Source organism: Mustela nivalis (assembly GCF_964662115.1).
Source record: "Mustela nivalis genome assembly, chromosome: 9".
Taxonomy (NCBI): domain Eukaryota; kingdom Metazoa; phylum Chordata; class Mammalia; order Carnivora; family Mustelidae; genus Mustela; species Mustela nivalis.
Window position 1 is genome coordinate 118736768 of NC_139028.1, and position 21224 is coordinate 118757991.

Below are 21224 nucleotides of genomic sequence, written 5' to 3' on the forward strand. Positions count from 1 at the left end.
GCCATGACCACCGGCCTTGCTGGAGAACAGTGGGCTGCCCCCTCCCGGAGCAGGGCTGGGGCCGAGGGTCTTTGTTTCCCTTTCTGCTGTGCACCCAGGGCGGAGCAGAGAGCCTGAGACACAGCAGGTGCAAGACAATGGACAAGCAGAGTCCAATGACGAAGACGTTAGGGAAAGAACCACAATGAGAACAAGGCTGGCAGGTGCAGAACATTTTATTTAAAGGGACTGAAGACCCAATTGGACCCTAAGAGTTTCAGCTAGAGCTTGCACCCTTAGTTCTGATCGTGGCTGCAGGACTGGCTCCGTGGTGACCACGACGAGAAGGGACAAAGAGTGAGGGTCACCAGGAGCCAGCAGACACGGAGGTAAGTGCTTGTGGAGGAAATTTCAGGGTGCAGGTGTTGGATGCCGGGAGGGATGGGGTGAGGAGGACAAGGTCCTCCTGATAAGTAACTGCAAAGGGGGTCACAGGATAAACCAAGGACTATGACAGGGTCATTTCCATCCTTAGGATTCAGAGAAAACTGTCCCTGGGTCGAGAGCAGCCCAGAGCGGAAATGAGGAAGGAAGCCTTCCTGGGGACCCTAAGCTTACCTGAGTCTGTGGTCAGCATCTCAGATCTTGCACTGACAGCAGATGGGGACACAGCAGCTGGACTGGGAGCAGCAGGGTTTGCAGCAGCTGGACTGGCAGCAGCAGGGCTTGCAGCAGCTGGACTGGCAGCAGCAGGGCTTGCAGCAGCTGGACTGGGAGCAGCAGGGGACACAGCAGCTGGACTGGGAGCAGCAGGGTTTGCAGCAGCTGGACTGGGAGCAGCAGGGCTTGCAGCAGCTGGACTGGCAGCAGCAGGGCTTGCAGCAGCTGGACTGGGAGCAGCAGGGTTTGCAGCAGCTGGACTGGGAGCAGCAGGGGACACAGCAGCTGGACTGGGAGCAGCAGGGTTTGCAGCAGCTGGACTGGCAGCAGCAGGGCTTGCAGCAGCTGGACTGGCAGCAGCAGGGCTTGCAGCAGCTGGACTGGGAGCAGCAGGGGACACAGCAGCTGGACTGGGAGCAGCAGGGTTTGCAGCAGCTGGACTGGGAGCAGCAGGGCTTGCAGCAGCTGGACTGGCAGCAGCAGGGCTTGCAGCAGCTGGACTGGGAACAGCAGGGGACACAGCAGCTGGACTGGGAGCAGCAGGGTTTGCAGCAGCTGGACTGGGAGCAGCAGGGTTTGCAGCAGCTAGACTGGCAGCAGGATGACCCACAGCCTGAAGAGCAGCAACAGGGTTTGCAGCAGCTGGACTGGGAGCAGCCACAGGAGCCACAGCCCCCCTTGCAACCCCCACAGGAGCCACAGCCCCCCTTGCAACCCCCACAAGAGCCACAGCCCCCCTTGGAGCCCCCACAGGAGCCACAGCCACCCTTGCAACCCCCACAAGAGCCACAGCCCCCCTTGGAGCCCCCACAGGAGCCACAGCCACCCTTGCAACCCCCACAAGAGCCACAGCCCCCCTTGGAGCCCCCACATGAACCACAACCCCCTTTGGAGCCCCCACAGGAGCCACAGCCCCCTTTGGAGCCCCCACAGGAGCCACAGCTAGAGCAGGAACAGGCTGGCACACAGCAGCACACGGGCTTGCAGCAGCACACGGGCACACAGCAGCCCCCACAGCCGGAGCCGCAGCCCCCACAGCCGGAGCCACAGCCCCCGGAACAGCCACAGCAGCTCATGGTTCTGGTGGGTTGAGGGTGGAGCAGGTCAGAGGAGCAGGTGCGGAGGACAGTGCTCAGGTGTGGGGCCTCCTGGGCCGGGAGCCCTTTATACCCCTGCCCAGGGTCAGGTGAGGTGCTGGACACACGGTCACTTCCTGGTTCCTGTTGTGCCACTCTCCCAGGGAAATCGTATTTGTTTGTTTGTTTTTCATCTGAAAATAACCTCAGTGCTGTCGTAGTTTTGCATTTTTCCTTCAGTCCACCGTGTCCCCTCATGTGCTCCCTGACAGACGGGAAAGCCGTCCGTGTGTCCGCGGAAGGTGATGGGAGCAGGGCTCTTGGCTTGGAGGCCGGGTTCATCTCAGCGACCTGTATTGGTCCCCTGGGGCTCCAGAGCAGGCGGCCACAGGTGGAGGGCTTGACAGCAGACGTTCCTGCTCCCGCAGTCTGGAGGCCGCAGGTCCTCGGTGGAGTCAGCAGGGTCGTGGGCTCCCTGAGGCTCTGCGGGAGGATCGTTGCTGCCTCTTCCGGCTCCTGGGGCTGCCGGCATCCTTGACGCGCCCTGCGTCGCGCTGGAGCCGGACCCCTCTTCACGTGGCCTTTCTCCCCGTGCGTCTGCACCTCACCTCTCCTCTTTGCTCTCACGAGGACACCGGCCTTCAGTTAGGTCGTCACCTTGTCCGGGACAACCTCAGCTTGGCTCCGCCTGCAAAGACCTGATGTCCCAATGAGGGCGGATTCTGAAGTTCCAGAAGGACACGGTTCAATCCCCTGCACCGTCTCATGATGTTCCTGACGTCCCCCTGGTGCTGCCCTGACCGTGAAAGCCCAGGGACTGTCCACAGAAGGCACAGGGGATGGAGTCCAGGGAAATGCTCTGGACCGGTCAGTCCTGTCCTGCCTGTCGCCTCTGGGAAGAACAGAACTGAAGGTCAGGACAGGACCCAGGACTAGGAAACGACTCGGGATCAGGACAGAATTCAGAATCAGGGTGGCACTCAGGGTTAGGACAGGGCAGGACTGGCTGGCTCAGGAATCGCTTGTTTAGGGCTTGGAGGTGGTATTTTGTTTACCTCTTGCAAGATCGGACGCGCTCCCAGTGGGCCCGTAGAGCGAGGAAGCAACGGCAGCGTGCCACGGCGCCAGCAGCTGAGGGGCCCCTGCTCCCGTCAGGCTGGATTGGCAAGGGGGGCCCACGCTGTGGACGAGGCCCTGCTCCCACCCCAGGTGCAGGACGCAGCCATGAGCCCAGGAACGCCACCCTGGGCAGCCGAACATGACTGTCCGACACGGTGTCGCTGATGGCGGTCCTTCAGATGCTGGGGGGCAGAGGCGTGCCAGTGAGGTGTCCTCGGAGGCCCGCGACAGGGGAGAAGGGCAGAGGGCAGACGTGGAGGGTCCCCGCCCCGAAGGGGGCACAGACTGAGGACCAGCTTCCAAATCCACGGGACCTCTGCGAAAGGAAGCTGCAGAGGCCCTGGTCTGAAAACGGAAGAAATTCAAGAGCAGATGGGGCGCCCGGGGGGCTCCGTCGTCGGACGTCTGCCTTCGGCTCGGGTCGTGATCCCGGGGTCCTAGGATCGAGTCCCGCATCGGGCTCCCTGCTCGGCGGGGAGTCTGCTCCCCCGCCCCTCCCCCTGCTCGTGTTCCCACTCTCGCTGCGTCTCTGTCAAATGAATAAAATCTTCAAAGAAGTCAGGAGCGGCGGTGGCCTCACACCTGCCGGGACGGCCGCCGTCCGAAAGCCAAGAGACGACACGTGCCGGCGAGGGTTGCAGCAGACGGGCTCCCGCGTGTGGCCGGTGGGGATGCAAACCGGTGCGGCCTGGCAAGCCCAGGACGGCCCTGCGAGCCCGGGGCCTCTGTGGGGTGTGCACCTGCAGGGAGGGAACCCCTTCCCTCTCACAGCGAGGTCTGCGGCGCCCTTCGCCGCAGCATCGTTCACAGCAGCCAAGACTCGGACCCACCGACGTGCCCGTCGGTGGATGGAAGTAAAGGAAGTGTGACGTGCACGCAAGGGAAGGTCACCCGCCTTTAAAGAAAAAAGGAATTCTGGCCCACGTTATAGCGCGGATAAACGGGGAGGACGTTTGCTGAGATGAGCCAGAGGAAGACAAACAAACACCTCATGGCTTCCCTTCCATGTGGGGGGCGACGGCCGTGAGACAGAAATGCAGAGTCCGGAAGGTGCCGGAGAGCGGAGACCAGGCCCTCCCCCATCCGCCGGCCTGTGCGTCCACCCGCCCCCAGCAGAGGCGTCTGTGCCCACCCCTGCCCACAGCCTCTCAGGATGGGCCGGGAGCTGCAGGATGTCCTGGGGGGGCCACAGGCCTCATGGCTGGAACCGCATCCCTTGTAGAGCCACAGACAGTGCAATCTCCATCTCCACTCCCTCTAGCCGTCGGACCTGAGCCATCCTGGACCCTCTCTGGGCCTCTGTTTGTCCGTAAGGGGGGACTCGGTGAGGGAAGGGGAGTTTGCCAGGTGCCAGTGAATGAAACAAAAATAGAGCCACAGGCCCCAGCCTCCCAGCAGGAGCGCAGGTGTCCGCTTACCCTTGCTCTCCGTGGACTCTGGGGTCCGCGGTCTGGCATGGTCCCTGTTCCTCCCAGCACAACCTGCACCCCCCAGAGCACAGCCCATCCTCCAATGCCCCCCTAGAGCACTGCCCAGTCCCCAGCACCCACCACGCTCCCCTGGCACAGCTGCCCCCCATGCCTCCCGAATCCTCGGCAGGCCTGAGGGTTGAGGGCAGGGTGCTTGGAGGAACACGGTGAGTGGGAAGAAGCGGTGGGAGCAGAAGGCGTGGGAGCCCCATGCTGGCCCGCTGGCGCCCGTGAGGCCGGGCCTGCACACACCCTGAGAGGGGGGCAGGCCTGCCAGGGGCTCAGAGGCCAGGACAGCCCGGAGCCAACCGTCCTCCGCCCAGGAGAGGCCTTGGGGTAGCCCCACTGGGTCCCTCCCTTTCCTGCCGAGCTGGGTATTGAGGCCGGCTGACCTTGCCGTGCTGCCCCAGGGCTGACTGTGCTCCCCCAGGCAGGGACGGGGCAGGGGAGCGTGGGGAGAGCAAGGACCCCCCTGCGGGTCAGGCAGCTCCTTGTGCGGGCGCCCTGGGCGGTCTGGGGGGCTGGCCGCCCTCTGGGTCACCACAGCACCCGCCGTCCCTCCAGGCTCCCCTGGGTTCCCCGGGCACTGGCCGCGGGCCCCTGGCACAGGCCTTCACCGTCTCTGGGTGCCCCGCAGCCCCGCCCCTGCCCTCCTGCACCGGGTGCCCACACCGAATCGCGCCCCGCCCCCCGCGCCGTGAACGCGCGCCGTGAACGCGCGCATCCCTCGGGCAGGTGCAGGCCCGGCTCCGCGCGCTCCGGGGGGCGCCACCTGGTGGCAGCATCTGCACATGCGCGGTCCCCGCGGTCAGCAGCTCCTCTCCCTGCGCGGGCTCTGCCTGGGGAGGGTGACCTCGGGGGTCTGGGGCCTGCGGGAGTGCCCCTGCCTCCCAAGGAGCCGCGTGCCCGGGGGGCCAGGAGGGACGGCGGACGTGCCTGGAGGCTCTCCTCCGCTGGCCACCCCGGGCGGGACACGCGGAACCAAAACCGCCCAGAAGCGTGCTGGCAGGTTTCCATCTTCCCGACCTCAGCACCTTCCAGGCTGCTTGAGAACGAACAGCACATCCTTAAAATGTGGTTTCTGCGGCTGCCTTCCTGGGGCCACCCGCTGAGCCGGCACAGCCGGAGGTCGGGGCGAGGTCAGGGAGGGCGACTCCGGGCAAGTGTGGGCCGCGCCCGCCCGTCGGGTCGCTCAGAGTGGGAGGCAGCGGGCTGCGTGAGGTGGGATCGGAGGCCCCCGACGGTGCTGGGACAGGGTGCCCGTGGCTCCCGGGTGGGGGTCGCGTGGGGCTGGCTGAGATCTCAGCCCTGACCCCGTGGGGTGGGCTCCCCTGCTTCCCACCTGCCATGGGGGCTCCCCTGCCGGGGTCCTGCCTGCTAAGGGCCTGGGTGTCTGTCCCCTCCTCTCCGGCGCGCCTCCACCATCAACTTAGTGGGCCACAGCCGACTTGAGGAAAGGCCCTGGGGAGGAGGGGCTCCCTCCCGAACTTTCCCACGGACTGGAGAATTTACTCTTTCCGCTGGCCAACAGCCGTGGAGTCCGACCCCGTGGACGACCTGGCGGCCTGCTCGGATGGAGAAAGGCCCTTCGTCCCCCAAGCTGGGTGACGCTGACGACGGCCCGAGCCTCTAGCTTCGGTTGCTGACGGACGACCCAGGATGGACGGCCTCCTCTCGGGGCTGCCGTGGGGAGTCACGGTCACGAAGGCACCTGCCGGCCGCACCACCGTAAGGTGGTGGCCGCATGACGTCTGCTGTTGCCGTGCGCCCCCTGCTTCCCGGGCCCTGGTCCCTCCTAAGGCCCGCTGCAGCTCCCCCTCCCCGGACAGCACCTTCGATGCCGGCTACATGGTCCCAGCAGCTCACTCAGCTGAGACCCCGCAGACAGGCCCTGCCCTCCGTCCACTGCTCACAGTCCTGGAGGTCGAAGCCCGAGGTCAGGGGGTCAGTGGAGGGAGGCTCCGGAGGGGACCCCCTCCGCCTTCTAGGGTCCTCCCTGAGGAGAGGCAGTGAGTGGTCTCTGCTTCGGCAAGGACACGAATTCTACGGCAGGACGCACCCTCCTGACCTCATTTGCCCCAAATCACCTGCCGGAGGCCCCACGTCCCGACACCCCATGGTGGTAGCAGAGGACACAGTTCCGGCCACAGCGCGCCCCGCATCAGATCAGGACAGCTGGCTCCGCTCCAGGCAGCGGGACCCAGACCAACCTGAAACCGGGGCCAGCCCCTCCCGCCTCGGCGTGCACCACGCCCCTCCGCCAGGGTGGAAACCATGTTTCTCTGCAACTCCCATCCCCGCTCTGCACTCAGTCGGTGCCACATAAATGCTAGATGTGAGGAGTGGGTAAACAGCAGAGGAAGAAGGTCGATGGACATGATCTCTGTGGCCAAAGCCAGGGGACAAAGTCTCGGCTCCAAACACCTACACACACTGTGCCTGGGGCCCTGCCCTGAGGGCCTGATTCAGTCCTGGGGTCGGGACCCTTGGAAGCCCGGCAAGCACAGCCCAGGACGGGCACACCTGGGCCTGGGCACTGTGGGCATGGGAAGGCAGTGTTGGATTCCCCACGCTCAGCCCTTAGCCAGCTCCACTCCTCCGCAGGCCTAGAGCCGGGCTGGGGCCACCAAGGCGGGGGGACATCAGGCCAGGACCTGGAGGTGGTCACAATGTCCTGAACTGATTGGTGATTTGCTCTTGGGCCACGGCAGGGCGGGGCCATGGGAGAGGGGGACACACCGGGCCTCCAGCCAGGCTGCGGTCATCGGTCGTACATCCAGAATCACGGCGTCCCACCGGCCCAAGGATTGCTTTTCCTCGAGAACCTTCTCTGGGACAAAGCCACCGGTTCTGGACACCGAGACGAGCCTTAGTGTTCCCCACGGCCGCCGACAGCCGCTGCGGGCCACGGTGGGTCAGCGGGGCGGGGGCCTGCAGGACGCGTGTGCGCTCCGGAATGACAGAGAGGGGCCCTTCCCAGCCGTGACAGGCCGGAGGGGCGATGGCAGGTTCAGCCCCCGCACGACCGTGCGCACCGCGTCTCTGCATCAGCGCCGGTGACCCGTGTTTATCGCTCCCCGCCCGCCCGTCCGCGTGGCCGCTGAGAAAAGACAGGAGCTTCCTCTCGCGACTTCACACACGGAGGCACGGTAGGCCTCCGTCCCCCCGAGCACGTGCCGCTCCGTCATTAAAGCAAACACAGGCTCTGAGACACCGCCCGAGCTGGGTTCGCAGCCGCCAGGCCCGAGTGCGGGAAAAGGCCAGCTCGGCGCGACGTGCAAGCTTGCCGCCCGTCCTGCAGGAGAGCTTGAGGATTCAAGCACCAGACCCGCCGGAAAGGAGCAAAAGGGAACACCCCCACCCACCCCCGCCTTGAGCGGGAGACCTCGAACCGTCTGGTCAGAGCCACAGGACAGAGCGGCTCGGACGGGCAGGTGCGGAGGAGAGACGTCGGGGCCTGCCGTAGGGGACAGGAACCCCGTGAGCCCTCTGTGGCCGTGCCTTCCCATGGCCCCTTCTGTGACCCTCGGCCGTGGGTCTGAAGCACCGGTGGGGTCACGCCCCTGGGCATGGGACCACCTGGGCGTGTCCAGCAGCCTGAGGACAGAGACCCCAGGACGTCCCGTTCGGCAGCGTGTGGGGCCGGAGGGGTCCCCTGGTCCAGAGTGGGGGTCTGCAGAGGGAGCACTGGCCCCCAGGAGCGTGAGGAGGGGGCCCGAGTCCAGAGATCCCAGGCGCCCCGGCCCCTGCGGTCATGCTGCCCGGCATCCGAGGGTGAGAGGGACACTAGGCCCAGGGGAGGCAGCACATGGCCCAGGGACCCTGGTCGGGGAGGGCAGAATGCATGTCCCGAGGACCACAGAGGACCAGCTAACTGCGGGAGGGGCCGCGCTCCCAGGTGACAGAGGAGGAAGGGGGCGATTGTCACAGGGGAGGGGACGGTGGCGGGACGTGGACTGGAAGGAGAGGTGCGGTCCAGCCCCCGGAGAAGGAGGGCCTGAGGTCGGCCTCTGGGGCCGGGTGCAGCCAGTGGACGCCTGGCCTGGTGGGGAGGGGTTCCCGGGAGTCTGGGGACAGCCGCAGGGGTCTCTCGCCACACCTGCAGCCCAGCGGCCCCAGGAGCAGCCCGGAAGCCCATGGTTCTAGCAGTCCGAGGGCAGAGCGGCTCGGACGGGCAGGTGCGGAGGAGAGAGGTTGGGGCCTGCCGTAGGGGACGGGAACCCCGTGAGCCCTCTGTGGCCGTGCCTTCCCAGGGCCCCTTCTGTGACCCCCGGCCGTTCCTCTCGGGCTGCCCCGACCCCCACACGCCCCTGCGGTCGCTGTCACTGCTGTGGACCCCGGGTCCCCAGTGCACGGGGCCCTCGCTCGGTCTGTGGACAACCCCGGGTCCAGCCGCCCCCTCCAGCCTCTGCTCTCAGGACGCCCCAGAGGCTTCGGCCATGGGGTCCAGCGTCCTGCCACGACGCTGGTCGCGGGGGCTTGTGAAGGCCTCCCGGCCTCCTCCTGGGGCCTGCTCCCCGGGCCGACGGCCGGCTGCGTTGTCTCCACCTGCACGGCCGGCCCGGGCTGCGGCTGACCACCCGGGTGGCTGGGCCGGGGGCTGATGCGTCCCCCAGATGGGGCCGTTTTCGGAGATGGCGAGCCTTGCGTGATGGCGCAGACGGTCCCCGGGGACCCCACAGACCTGCAGAACATTACCCCAAATGAAAGGGAAGGAGAGGGAGAGACAGACGCGGTGTCCTGTAAACAGTCTGATTTCTCGATGTAAACCAGATTCGGGCCCGGGACGTCAGGTAAGCGTCTGTGCCAGAGCCCGGGCCCCCCACCCCCGGGGAGGCCCGGCGGTCTGCATCGCCTACTCTGGGACACGTCAGAGTGACCGCCGAGACATTTCGTAATTAGGCAAAATTGGTCTTGCATTCCTTCCCTAAATCCCCCAGATCTCCGCAATTTCAGGTCTTCTCAAAAACGAAAACATTTGGTAATTCAATGACACAAGTGAAAAAAGCATAGGATGTTCTCTCAACTGGAAAATACCAATTAAGGAAGCAATTCTGACTTTCCACCCACCTCGGGCCGAGCGGGGAGCTTCTCTCTGGGGAGAGGGGTCTGCGGGGACCGGGGCCCCGCGAGGGCCGAGGCCGGGGCTGCTGCCGGCGGCTTCCCCGAGAGCGCTGCCCGGCGTCCGGGCTCCGGGGAGGGCCGGGGGCGGCTGCGGGGACGCAGGGGAGGGGTGCGGGGGGGCCCTGCCGTCTGAGGTGGGCATTTGGGGAGGGGCCGAGACGGCCTCCCGCTGTGTGGCAGCACCAAGGACAGTGTCTGGGCCCTGGGCAGCCGCTGGGGTGGTCGGTTTCCCTGCAGCCTGGCCGTGTTCCCCACCTGGTCGTGGCTCCTGCGGGACCCCGGGCCCCTCTGCGGAGGGCAGGGCGCTGAGCAGGACGCAGCCGCAAATGGGAAGTCAGCGGTTGCTGCAGAGTTCACGTCAACCCTGTTTGGTTCGTCGCACATGGCTGGTCTGTCCATGTCATCTGTTTGACAGAAACGGTGGGAGCGTTGGACGTCCCCTCAGCCCCGGCCGCCGGCTCTGGTGGCCTTCCCTGGGGGTTTTGCTGTCGGTTAAGTTCTCACCTGTTCATTGCTGCTGCTTCTCTCTCACATGGAGGGAGAACGCGGTGTGTTCTCCTCTTCATACTCATCATTAGGAGGAACCTCTTTATTTTGAAATAGTTAGAGATTTGCAGGAATTTCCGACACAGGGACACTCGTGTTCCGTTCAGCCATCCCCCCCAGGGGACATCCCAGCCAGCTAGCACCCAGGTCCGGGCAGGAAGCTGGCCTCGCTGTGGCCTCCTGTGTCACGTGGCACTCAGTGACACGACTGTCCATCCCGCCACAGTCACGGCCCCCTTGCTACCCGTGACCTGCCTCCTGTGGCTAAAACAGCGTCGTCCTGAGAATGAGGCGTGGGCAGAACCACACGGCCTGCGGTCTCGCAAGGTTGGGGTTCTCTTCCTGGAGCAGATGGCGGTGAGGTCCTTCGAGGTCGTCGTGTGTCCCCCGTGGTACGTGTGACAGGTGTGTCTACGGTCTCCAGGGCAGCGTGTGTCCCGCTGTCAGCTGTGCAGGAGGCTAGTTTGCAGCTGGGCTATATGGCAGCTGCGACGAGCCGTCGTGGGCGGTTTCCTGTTCGTTTCTCAGGGTGCGTGTCCGGGAGCGGAACTGCCCAGCCACGGGGTGAGTGTAGGTTTCATTTTTTAAGAAACTGTCCAATGACCCTGCAGGGACCCTGGGGTCGCGTTCCACAGTCCCAGCAGCTCCTGTGGCCGCGATCCCCCGGCTGCCGGTGGCAGCTCCGGCCGATGTCCCGAGTCCGTCTCTGAGCGACTCTGACGGCCGATCGGCGGCGACCTGTGGCGCTGCCGGACCCGCCGGTCCCCGGTAGCCAGTGTCGTGCACATCCGTGTGTCTACTCGTCCTCCCACCCTGTCACCGGCGTGTCTCCGCGTCCGTCTTCGTCCCGTGTCGTTCTTGTCCTTTCTGTGTCCGGGTGCGCGTCTGTGGTCGCAGGTGTGGCTGTGAGTACTTTCTCCCGGTCGCGGGGTCGCGGGCTGCGCGCGGGGCCTCCGGCAGGACCAAAGTTCTCATTCCGGTGCAGTTCACGGCATTCTTTCTGCCGGACGAAAGTTTTTAATTCTGACTAAGTCTAACTCACAGATTTAAAAAATATTGTAACAGATCGTGCTTTTGGGGTTACGTTTAAGAGCTCTGCCCAGGGCCGGGTCCTGAAGATTTTCTCCTATTGTTTTAAGCCTTTTATTTTGTGTTTAAATTTATGATCCACTTGGAGTTCACTCTTTTTATAAGGTGGCGTGAGGTTCCGGTCAGGGGTCTTTCTCTCCCCTCCACGGACGTCCGGTTGCGGCAGCGCCATTTGCCGAAAAGCCCGTCCTTCCTCTGTCGCCGGCCAGCTGTGTGCCACAGGGTCAGCCGTGCCTCTGGGTCCCTCCGCGGGCTCCATCGCGCCCCTCCCGACGCACACGCGGTCGCTGCCGCTTCCCAGAGCTCAGCACGCTGCTCGTTCCCTCCACCCGATTCTGCTTTACAAAAAAAGTGGAGCTGACCTAGCTTTCTTGTCTTCTATGAATTTTAGAATCGGTTTTTCTCTTTCCACAAAAAGATTGTCCCTGTGCTTTGATAGGAACTGGGCTCATTCCGCATGGATCAAGGCAGGAAAAATCCCGACAACCCTTTCCTACGCTCACCAGCGTCATGAGGCACATGGTGTCGCCCGCGCTGTCGCCGGAAACCCGCCCCTCTGTGCGCAGCATGTTTTTCTGTGCAGCGCCGGTCTCTGATTTAGGGATTTATGTAGCCAATGTGGCGATTGGGATATCAACATTTTCACTGTTACATTTGCTTGAAATGTGTTTTTCTGGTCTGCGGGGGCTGCGGCCGAGAGATGTTCACGGAGGAAGAGCCAAGCCGCGGACCCCGGCATCCGTGCCTGTCTTGCCGACCCCTCCGTGTCCTGCAGGACATGTCGTAGGGAAGTGTGGCTCTGTGGGTTCTGGTTGCCTTCAGCTTCCTGCCGTGTGTCGGTCGGGACCCAGGCATCTTGCCCCCGATGAGTTAGTGATCACGGCGATGGCCTTGCCGTCGTGGCCACGGGCTATCCTGCCGACTGGGGCGCCACTCGTCTGTCCGTCCGTCCATCCATCCATCCCCTGGTTCCGCGCCACCTCACTTGCCTCTGACCCCGAGTCCGCGCGCTCGTGTCTGTTTGGAAAATGATTCTTGTTATTCTTTCTTTTCATGTTGCTTTCGAATCCGCCCAGGCCTCTCCGCGGACACACTCTTTGCTGAGACTCTGAGGGAAACCTGGTCACATGGAAATCATCGCTTAAGTGGGATGGAATGAAATTTGTAGATTCGCACTCGCAAAACTCAAGTGCAAAGTCTTTCCAAGCATAAAACAAAGGATTTCTCACCCTTTATTTAAATTTGGGGCGAGTCGACTCCTAAGACTTTTTTTTTAATTAATTGTTTTCATCTATTTTAGTTTTTCTCTTGGGAATTCCCTATCGCTTATGAATGGGGAAAGCCACATGTTTTCTATACACGGCACACAAAAGTCTGTTGGTTTGTGGTGTCGAGTGCCACACGGGTGTTTGCTCGCCGTGGCCTCCCTGCCCTTAGACGTTCCGCGCCCGGTCACCCTCCGTCCTGTCCCTGCGCTGTGGCAGCAAAAAAAAAAAAATAATAGAAGCTGCTTTCTTCAAACGTTTCCCGTTTACCTGAGGGCCAGTGGCCATCTCTGGTGGACATCTCTCAGAAGACAAAGATACTGGCAACCAGTCAGGCTTCCCCTTACTTCTAAACACCAAACATTGAGCTCGGAGTGTTTGGGCGTGGAACTGTGTCGACCTTACAAGCCTCTGCAGCTGAGGATCCAGACACTCACAGATCAACAGTTCAAGACGCTTTGGGATTACCCAAGCAGGTTGTTTTTTGTCTATCCTCCTGGAATAACTCGTATTTGGCTCGGCACCCAGACGTCATGGATGCTCAATAAATAATCTGTTGCATAAATGAGTGAATGACCAGCAAGGACATGGAGGCCACCCCACTCCATGGCCCGGGAGTGGCGGGCTCGCTGATGGGGGTGGTGGACACTGAGGAGCCCCAGCTGGTGTCCAGGCCCCACGCGGAAGCCTGAGGCCGTGACCGCTGCCAGAGATGCGGCCCAGATGCGGGAGCCGTGCAGCCAGACACGGCCCCTACCCTGAGGCCCTGCCGCAGGCCACACAGCCTTGCTCTGGTCTGCGGGCGCCTTGGTCTCTGCCATGCATCACAGGCCACTGATGGCTTATGAAGTGACAGCGAGGCAGGTCCAAAGATGCCCAGATGGCGGGAAGCCTGTCGTCAGGCAGCTGCATGGGGCATGTGCACACGGCAAGGCTCTCCCACAGGGACGTGACAAAAACAGACCGGCCCGCGGCGGGACCTGGGGTGGGAGAAGCAGGACACATGCACTCACAGGGGAGGAATTCCAGCAGGTAAATGAAAACACACCGAAAACGGTCGCGTGGAAACAACGCAGGAATCCCCAGCGGCCCCGGGCAAGATGCGGGCAAGAGCAGGACGCGGGCGAGAGCCTGTGCCCCGAGCCCGTGGCAGAGGACGGTGCGAACCGCAGCACGACGGGGAAGCCAGTGCCTGAAGGACAGTGGCCACGGTTCCCCCAAAGTCCTGAGAGACGACAAACCACAGATTCCTGAACCACAGAGAGCCCCCAGCCGGACACACGTGTGCACACCTGTCCCAGGTGACGCGCCAGGCCGGCGAGGCGGCGGGTGCCCGCGTCCCCAGACTGAGGGCCACTGAATGTCGTTGCGTAGCGACAAACACTCTGAACATGGAATTAAGAAACCGGTTCCGTTCGTGACGGCGATACAAAGAGGAAGATACATAAGGATTCCAGCAGCAGCGTCGGGGCCAGACCGCGTGCTGGCTTCCCTGGCGTGGCCGGCGACACGAGGACGGCTCAGCACGTGGGGCGCACGCCGTGCTCCTGGGCAACGGGAGTTCACCCCAGAAATGACTCGGAAGTTCAAAGCCCTGTCGCTGTCCCAGCAGGCCTATGTGCAAAGGTTCCCAAACCGACCCTCGTGTTGATAGGGAAACAGAAGACCCCGTGGAGACAAATAGTTCCAAAGAACAAAGAGAGGGGGCCGGTCCCTTCCCGGTCTCGGAACTGGCCGTGTGGTCACGGCCACTGAGAAGCGGCTGTGCCGGGGGCTGGTAGACGCACCGGAGGAGCGCGGCGGCACCGGGAATCCAGAAATTACCCTCGCGTTTACTGCCTGTGAGCGCTCGCCACAAGCGCAAAGGCAATTCGATGGGGAAAAAATGGCCTTTTCTCCTCCGCCGCGCAGGCACCTGGATGTGCCCGTGCAAAGGGGCGCACTGGGAGCCCCCTCGGGCGGCTTCGGAGGTGAGTGCCAGGAGGCTTGAGGAGGCGAGTGAGGGCTGAGAGCAAGACTGACAGGAGGAGACGCGGGGGAAGCCGTTCCCGGCCTCCGTCTGGGCGCGATTCCGCAGACACAGCAGCAAAGTGTCATCTGTCACAGAAAACACGGACGAGTTAACGTTCTGTTATGGTTACAAAGACGCCACTCAGGAAAGAACAAGAAAAGCCGCGGGTTGGGAGGCGGCATTTGCACACCGTGGGCCTGTGACGGGATTGTGTCCGGAATGCGCGTCTGTGCACACGGAAGCTTCTGGTAGGCGCCACACGAACGAGCTAATTAGGAGCCGGCAAAGTGACCGAGCAGGCGGCCCCCGACTCGTGACTCGTGATGGGTTTATTCGATGCCGCGTTTATTTACTTATCATCGTACATTCCCCAGCGAGGACGGGCTCCGCGTGCTGCACTCCGCTCATTCTGAAGAGCGCTGCTTTTATCAACGTTATTTTAATTATTTCCTACTTCCGCCTGTGAGTGCCTCTTTAACCCCGAGTTTACAGAGTAATTTAGCTACCACTTTTGTGACTCGGTTTCTCACGCTTCTGCCTCAGGGTGGCAGGACATGTGCTCTGCGTGCTCACCCCTACCTCTCAGAAACCCCGCCCGGGCCTTGTTCCCGAGACCGCTGCCCGGACCCCCCTCGGAGCTGCCCGGCAAGCCCGCCGCGGCTCTCACAGGTCGCCCAGCGCGGGGTCCTTTCGTTTAAGCTGTCGCCTCGGCGGGCCAATGCGCGCTCCTGTAGTGGCTCCTCCAGGCCGGGACGTGCTCCTGCCCTCCGCAGTCGTGTCTGCCGCTGGCCTGTGTCCGTGTCCCGCTTCTTACTCAGTACCGCGGAGGCAGACGCACCAAGTTTGGTCCTACGGGCTTAGCACGTATACATTGTTTTTAGCACCAAGTTTGGTCCTACGGGCTTAGCACGTATACATTGTTTTTATTCTTACGGTGGTTACATGGTTACACTTCACTTTTAATTTAAACCAAACAGCGTCTATGTCTTCAAGGTAACAGAACCCGTGCCTTTGCCAACTCTCATTTTTATCCCCACACGTGACTATTGCACAGAAAATGCAAGACTATAATTTTTCTTATCTGGTTCTTACCTTTTTTCTCCCTAAAGGTAATGAGTTCAGTAAAGAAAAAATATTTGATCATCCCATTCTATTGTACTGGATATTTTTCTTTAATCATTTCGTGTTTTTGCAGAGCGGTTTTGTAGGATAATTCTCCAGACTCCGTGTTTGTCTGAGAACGTTTCTTGACACCCTCACGTTATCATCCACTCCCGGTTCCAAGTATTTTTGTTTGGAAATGATATTTCCTGTTGAAGGCTCCTTTGGGCCAGCCTGGCGCTCGCTGCCGCGGCCGCGACCCTCCACCCGGGAGTCCCGCCTCGTCCTCGCTGTGTCCGCACGCCACCGACACGCGGCGGGCGGCTCGCTGCTTCTCCAGCCCTTTCCACAAAAGGGTCTTCCTTCCCTCCTCCCTTCCTCTCTCCCTCTTTCTTTCTTTCTCTCAAAAGAAATAAAGTCTTTCTTTAGCGCTGGGAGAACTTCTCTCCATGATTTTTTCTCCCCCAGAGTATTTTCCGTTTCCCATCCCATCGTGGACGAGGTGGACGTCCGGTCATATCACTTCTTCTTCCGTTCATATTTTCATCCCTTAGCCCTTTCCTGCTCATTTTTGGAGAGGATCCTCCACCTGTCGCCCGCCCCGCTCCCGAGCACGGCCCCTGCGGCCCATGAATACACGTGAGGGGAGACCGGTTGGACACGCCTGGGACACAGGAGGGTATCTCTGCGTGTTAGCTTGGATAAAATAGCAGCGAGGACAGATCTCTGGGTTTAGAGAAAGACTTTATTTAGACATGCTGTGGCATTTGGTTTTACACACGAGATGGGGACCTACTGGTAGAAGGAGATGGGGGACACTTGAATACACTGGCTCACAGCTCCCAGCCATGGGGGTCTCTGGTCGGAGCTCAGATCTTGCACTGGCAGCAAACTGGGACACAGCAGCTGGACTGGGAGCAGCAGGGTTTGCAGCAGCTGGACTGGGAGCAGCAGGGTTTGCAGCAGCTGGACTGGGAGCAGCAGGGCTTGCAGCAGCAGGACTGGGAGCAGCAGGGCTTGCAACAGCTGGACTGGCAGCAGCAGGGGACACAGCAGCTGGACTGGGAGCAGCCACAGGAGCCACAGGAGCCACAGCCGCCCTTGCAGCCCCCACAGGAGCCACAGCCGCCCTTGCAGCCCCCACAGGAGCCACAGCCGCCCTTGCAGCCCCCACAGGAGCCACAGCCCCCCTTGCAGCCCCCACAGGAGCCACAGCTGGAGCAGGAACAGGCTGGCACACAGCAGCACACGGGCTTGCAGCAGCAGACGGGCACACAGCAGCCGGAGCCGCAGCCCCCACAGCCGGAGCCACAGCCCCCGGAACAACCACAGCAGCCCATGGTTCTGGTGGGTTGAGAGTAGAGCAGGTCAGAGGAGCAGGTGCAGAGGACAGGTGCTCAGGTGTGGGGCCTCCTGGGCCGGGGCCCTTTATACACCTGCCGGCTGTCTCCAGGCACCTGCTCACTTCCTTGTGTCTATTTATGCCATTACCCAGAGAAATTTGTTTGTTTGTTTTAGTCTTAAAATAATGACATTAGTCACTACAATTAGGTCACGCTTAGCATGTTTACTGTTTTGCAATTAAGTAAAAGTAAACCTAGGGAGTAATGGGGTTCAGGTCACCCCAGCTTTACGGCAGGGGCGCGGTTCTAGGGACCCTCTCGCTCGCCTCCAGCTCTGCCCCTGCCCGGCCTCCGGCTCTCCCTGGGGGAATCTGCAGGGAAGAGGGACGCTGAGGCCAGACGCAGCTGTGTGGAGGTGAGCTGCCGCACAAGATTCTGCTCTTGGGGTGGCAGAGAGGCAAAGGCTGGGGCCTGGGGGTGGACCCCAGTGCTGGGCTCAGGGGTCTTCAGCCCTGCTGGGGAGCCTTCCGCCGGCAGAGGATTTGAGAAGCTGTTGGGAAGCGCAGCCGCGCTGTGTGGTTGGGGCACAGGAGACCCGGGAGCACAACAGCCTCCGTCTGAGGCCACAGCACAGGATGGTGCCACTGGACGTCTGGTTCAGAAGACGCTGCCTGTCACCATGGAGAGGGGGACCCAGTGACCTGATTCTCCTCCCCGCACAGTTCTGCTGCCCGAGGGCCGCTGGCATGAAGCCCTTCTCTTGTTCAGCCTCCAGAACAAGAGAGGCCTCCGTGGTCAGTAGGCGTAAGTGGGTAGGTCCATCCCGTTGTAAGGCAGAAACAGGCCCCAGCAGTCACTTCATAACAACGGGCATGACTGGCTCCTGGACCTCTTGCACAGGACACAGGTGGTAAGGGACGGGTTCTCTGGGAAGCCTGTGGTCAGGACGGTGTCCAGGAGGCCCGCTGGGCCCGGCCGCGCACACACGCGCCCCACCCACAGGGGCCTCCTCTCCGGTTCCCCACCCGCAGCCCGCCCCGCCCCGACTGCTCCGCAGCATCTGCCCACAGGCCCTGGGCAGCGTCCCCTGCAGCCAGAGAAGGGCTGCGGGTCCGCCCACAGTGCACAGCGAGGGCCGGGGGGCGTAGCTTTGTGTCCCGGCTCGGGTCATCTGAAGAATCACCAAAGGAAGACCCCCCGTTGCCCACAGCAGCACCAGCAGCGGCGGCATCTGGAGCCGCCCCGAGTGTGGGGCCCGGTACAAAGGGCCCGGTGCAAAGGGTGCCCGAAGGACACTTAGGGCCTAAGTATTTTCGGAGCCCATTCGGGAAAAATCCGAGAAAGCTGGCAGCTCCGAGGCAGGAGCAGTTAGTTCCTGTCCCCCAAGAAGCGGTGGCTTGAGTCCCCTTGGGGTACCTGCCGTCTCAGTCTGGGGAGATCAGCGCGCGGAGCCACAGTCAGGAAGTGGGGAGGCGTGTCTGTACGCATCCCGCATCCAGACGATTCAGCAGAGGATCACTGAGCTCGGTGCGGTAATGCTGATTTCTGCGCATGTTGGCACTCCCGCCTGTTTTTGCCTTGACCCCGTGGCAATGCGTGGCATTCCCCAGCAGGACGCCCACGAGCCCACGTCTGACACGGGGCCAAGAGTCTAGACGAACCCCTCCTCCCTCCCACTGAGCATCTCCTCCAGGTCCTTACCTCCTGCCCCAGGATCAGCCTCTTCCCGGCCGGACTGGCGTGGGGAGGTGGCCCTCGGGACACTAACCGAGAATACGAGGTGGATTTCGGGGGCTCCGAGCGTGCAAGGTGCCCAGCAGAGTGTCCAAGACAGCGGCGCCCAGCGGTCCCCCGAGGCTCCGGCCTCCAGGGTCTGGGGGTGAGCAGCCCACCGTGCCGCGGGCTCTACCCGGATCCCTCATCTCTTGGAATTCGAGAAAGCCGCCGACACTGAGGCTTCCCTTCCTGGTCTAATCAATAAAGGAAAGAGAGCGAATCTGGAGGGCGCGGTCACGGGGCGTCTTACCAACAACTTTCTGTCAAGGAATTTGACGGTTTCAGTGTCAGGGACAAATTTCCTAAAAGACACAAAACCATCAAAGCTCTCCACAGGCAAAACGGATAAAGCGCGTGGCCCGAGGTCTGCTCAGGAAATGGCGATTGTCGTCACACGTCTCCTGACGGGGAGAAGCAGGGACCGGATGCCCACAGCTGGGTCTCAGCCTCTTTAGCGGAGACACGGTGTGGCCTCCCCACGGCTCACCCAGGGAAAGCGAGAGCAGTTCTGGGAGCTGGAATCCCTCTCGCACCCAGAGCAGACGGACCACAGACCAGCCTTACAGACACGGACGCGCCGGCTCCAGCAGGTGGGAGCCCAGGACGCGTCTTCAGGGACGTGGCTGCACGGGAACCCCGTACATTGTCGCCGGGACTGTAAGACAGTGCGGGGATGTTGGAAACCAGTTTGGCAGCCCCCACCCTGGTGCCTGGCAGTCCCGGTCCTGTACACACCGAGAGACCCAAGACCGCGTCCAAGCGTTCACAGTTCACGTTGTTCGTAACAACCAAACCGTGGGAATAACCCAAACACCGATCAGCTGGTGGACACGTGAGCCAGACGCGCTCTGTCCACACAGTGAATAACCCTCTGCCACCAAAGAAGTGGCCTGAGGTCTGAGGGTCACAGCCTGGATGGACCTTGAAGACATCGCTCAGTGAGAGACGCCAGATGCGGAAGGCCCCAGATTTTACTCCCGCCTAGTGCCCAGAGTCCGCCGGTCCGTGGGAACCGGAAGCAGACTGGTGGTGGCTTAGCCAGCGGGATCATCGGGCGGGAACCACGGGGAGTGCCAGCTCGGGGGGTCATGAGAATGTTCCAGAATTGCATCACGGGATGGGGATGGTGCCCTGCCTGCGAACATACCGAAAACGACAGGCTTGCTGCCGTCGGTGGGTTCGTGCCGTGGTACGCGGAGTGTATCTCCACAGGCCTATTAACTTCAAGTGCATCTCTGTATTCCACCGATTAACAACTGAAACTAATAGGAAAAAAACATGTAAAACTAGAGGAAAATCTGAAGTCTTGAGGAATGAGTCAGACAAAAGGTGTGCAAGGCCCGTTCAGCAAGAAGCACGAGGCTCTGCGGACAGAACGGGACACGCATCAAGTGCCCAGAGACACGCATCTTGTCCCTGGGTCACAACCCGAACGCCGTGCCGGCAGCCGGCCGGCACGAGCTCTGTTTCTCCGTGGAACTCTGCCGCAGGTTGCGCGGTCCCCGGAGGTCATGGGCACGCGAGGGACCTAGAGAGAAAAAAAGCACTTTGAGAAGAGGAAGCGGAAAGGCGGGCGGTCCGTGTCCGTGAGGCTGCAGCAGCTCAGAGGGGCAGAGTCGACCTCAGGAGAGACACGCAGGTGCGGGCGCGACCGCAGAGGGCGGGCGCGGGTCCTGCTGGCGATCTCAGCGGCGCTGCCACGCGAGTCCGGTGGAGAAGGACAGTCTTCCCGACACTTCCCGACACGGGTTGGTAGCCAGTGGCTGAACCATGGGATGCTCGTTTGCCGAAAGATACAGTGAAATGCTCGGCTTGCGACGCTGAGCAACGTCAGGTCTGGGTGCGTGGCAAGACGCTAGAAGCCCCTGAACGAAATGTCAGCGGCGGCCTCTGTGCCACGGCCGGGCCGGGCTTCCGGACGCAGCGCCAGAGGCATGGTCCGTAGAACAAGCCCATCAATTAGACGCCACCAGAATTAAAACCTGCAGCCTCAGCGCCTCGGAAGACACGCGCAGGGGAGGGAAAGGCAAGCGCAGATGCGGGGCGTCTGCAAGCCGCCGAGCTCAGAGGGCTCGCGTCCAGGATGTAAAAATAACTGCGGCGGCTCCAAACGGAGGAAAACGTGTCCCCGGAGGAAAATCGGGGACAAAGGAACAGTCCCGTCACGGAAATGCGCAGATGGGAAAGGAGCGCGTGAGGAGACAGCGCGTCCGGAGAGCTCGGGCCACAGCGAGTCCTCGCCCCAGGGCACCGCAGCTGCCAGGACGGGCTCCGGCCCCCGTGGGCAACAGGTGGGGGCCCGGCCGGCTTGGGGCTGGGGACGCGCAGGGAGACAGCTGCTTCGGAGGACGGTTGGGGGTTCTCAGCCGCGGGAGCGAGCACCTTCCCGGAGACCCGACTCCCGCCCCGGGTGTGACAGAGACACGGGGGCTGTGGCCAAGAGGCTCCCGCACTCCGTGACGGCCGCTTCCTTGCAGCAGCCGGACCTGGACGCGCCCGGACCCGGCCCGCCGTGCCCCTCGAGGCGACGGAGAGAAGAACCCACCGTGTTCAGCGATCCCACGTCTCTGAAACCGGCAGAGCACGCGCGCGGGCAGGAGGACCGGCGGGCAAGCCGGCTGGGGGGCCGGGCGGCGGGAGGACGGTGGCCGAGGGCACGAGGAGCC

General features: G+C 62.4%; 1 protein-coding gene across 7 annotated transcripts in view; it reads right to left on the reverse strand.

The window, feature by feature from the left end:
• Window positions 1–617: 617 nt before the first annotated feature.
• LOC309873523 (uncharacterized protein) overlaps window positions 618–21224 on the reverse strand; it is a gene marked incomplete at both ends in the record, with an annotated part of 83551 nt that continues 62944 nt past the window's right edge. The window contains 4 exons of one of the 7 annotated variants that reach the window (XM_082749314.1): window positions 618–719; window positions 1158–1399; window positions 1580–1693; window positions 16716–16779. In XM_082749314.1, the coding sequence (XP_082605440.1) occupies window positions 618–719; window positions 1158–1399; window positions 1580–1693; window positions 16716–16779 (522 nt within the window). Of the gene's footprint in view, window positions 900–1157; window positions 1716–16308; window positions 16780–21224 lie in introns of those variants that run through there. The other 6 variants (XM_082749309.1, XM_082749315.1, XM_082749311.1 and 3 more) reach the window with 6 other exon arrangements.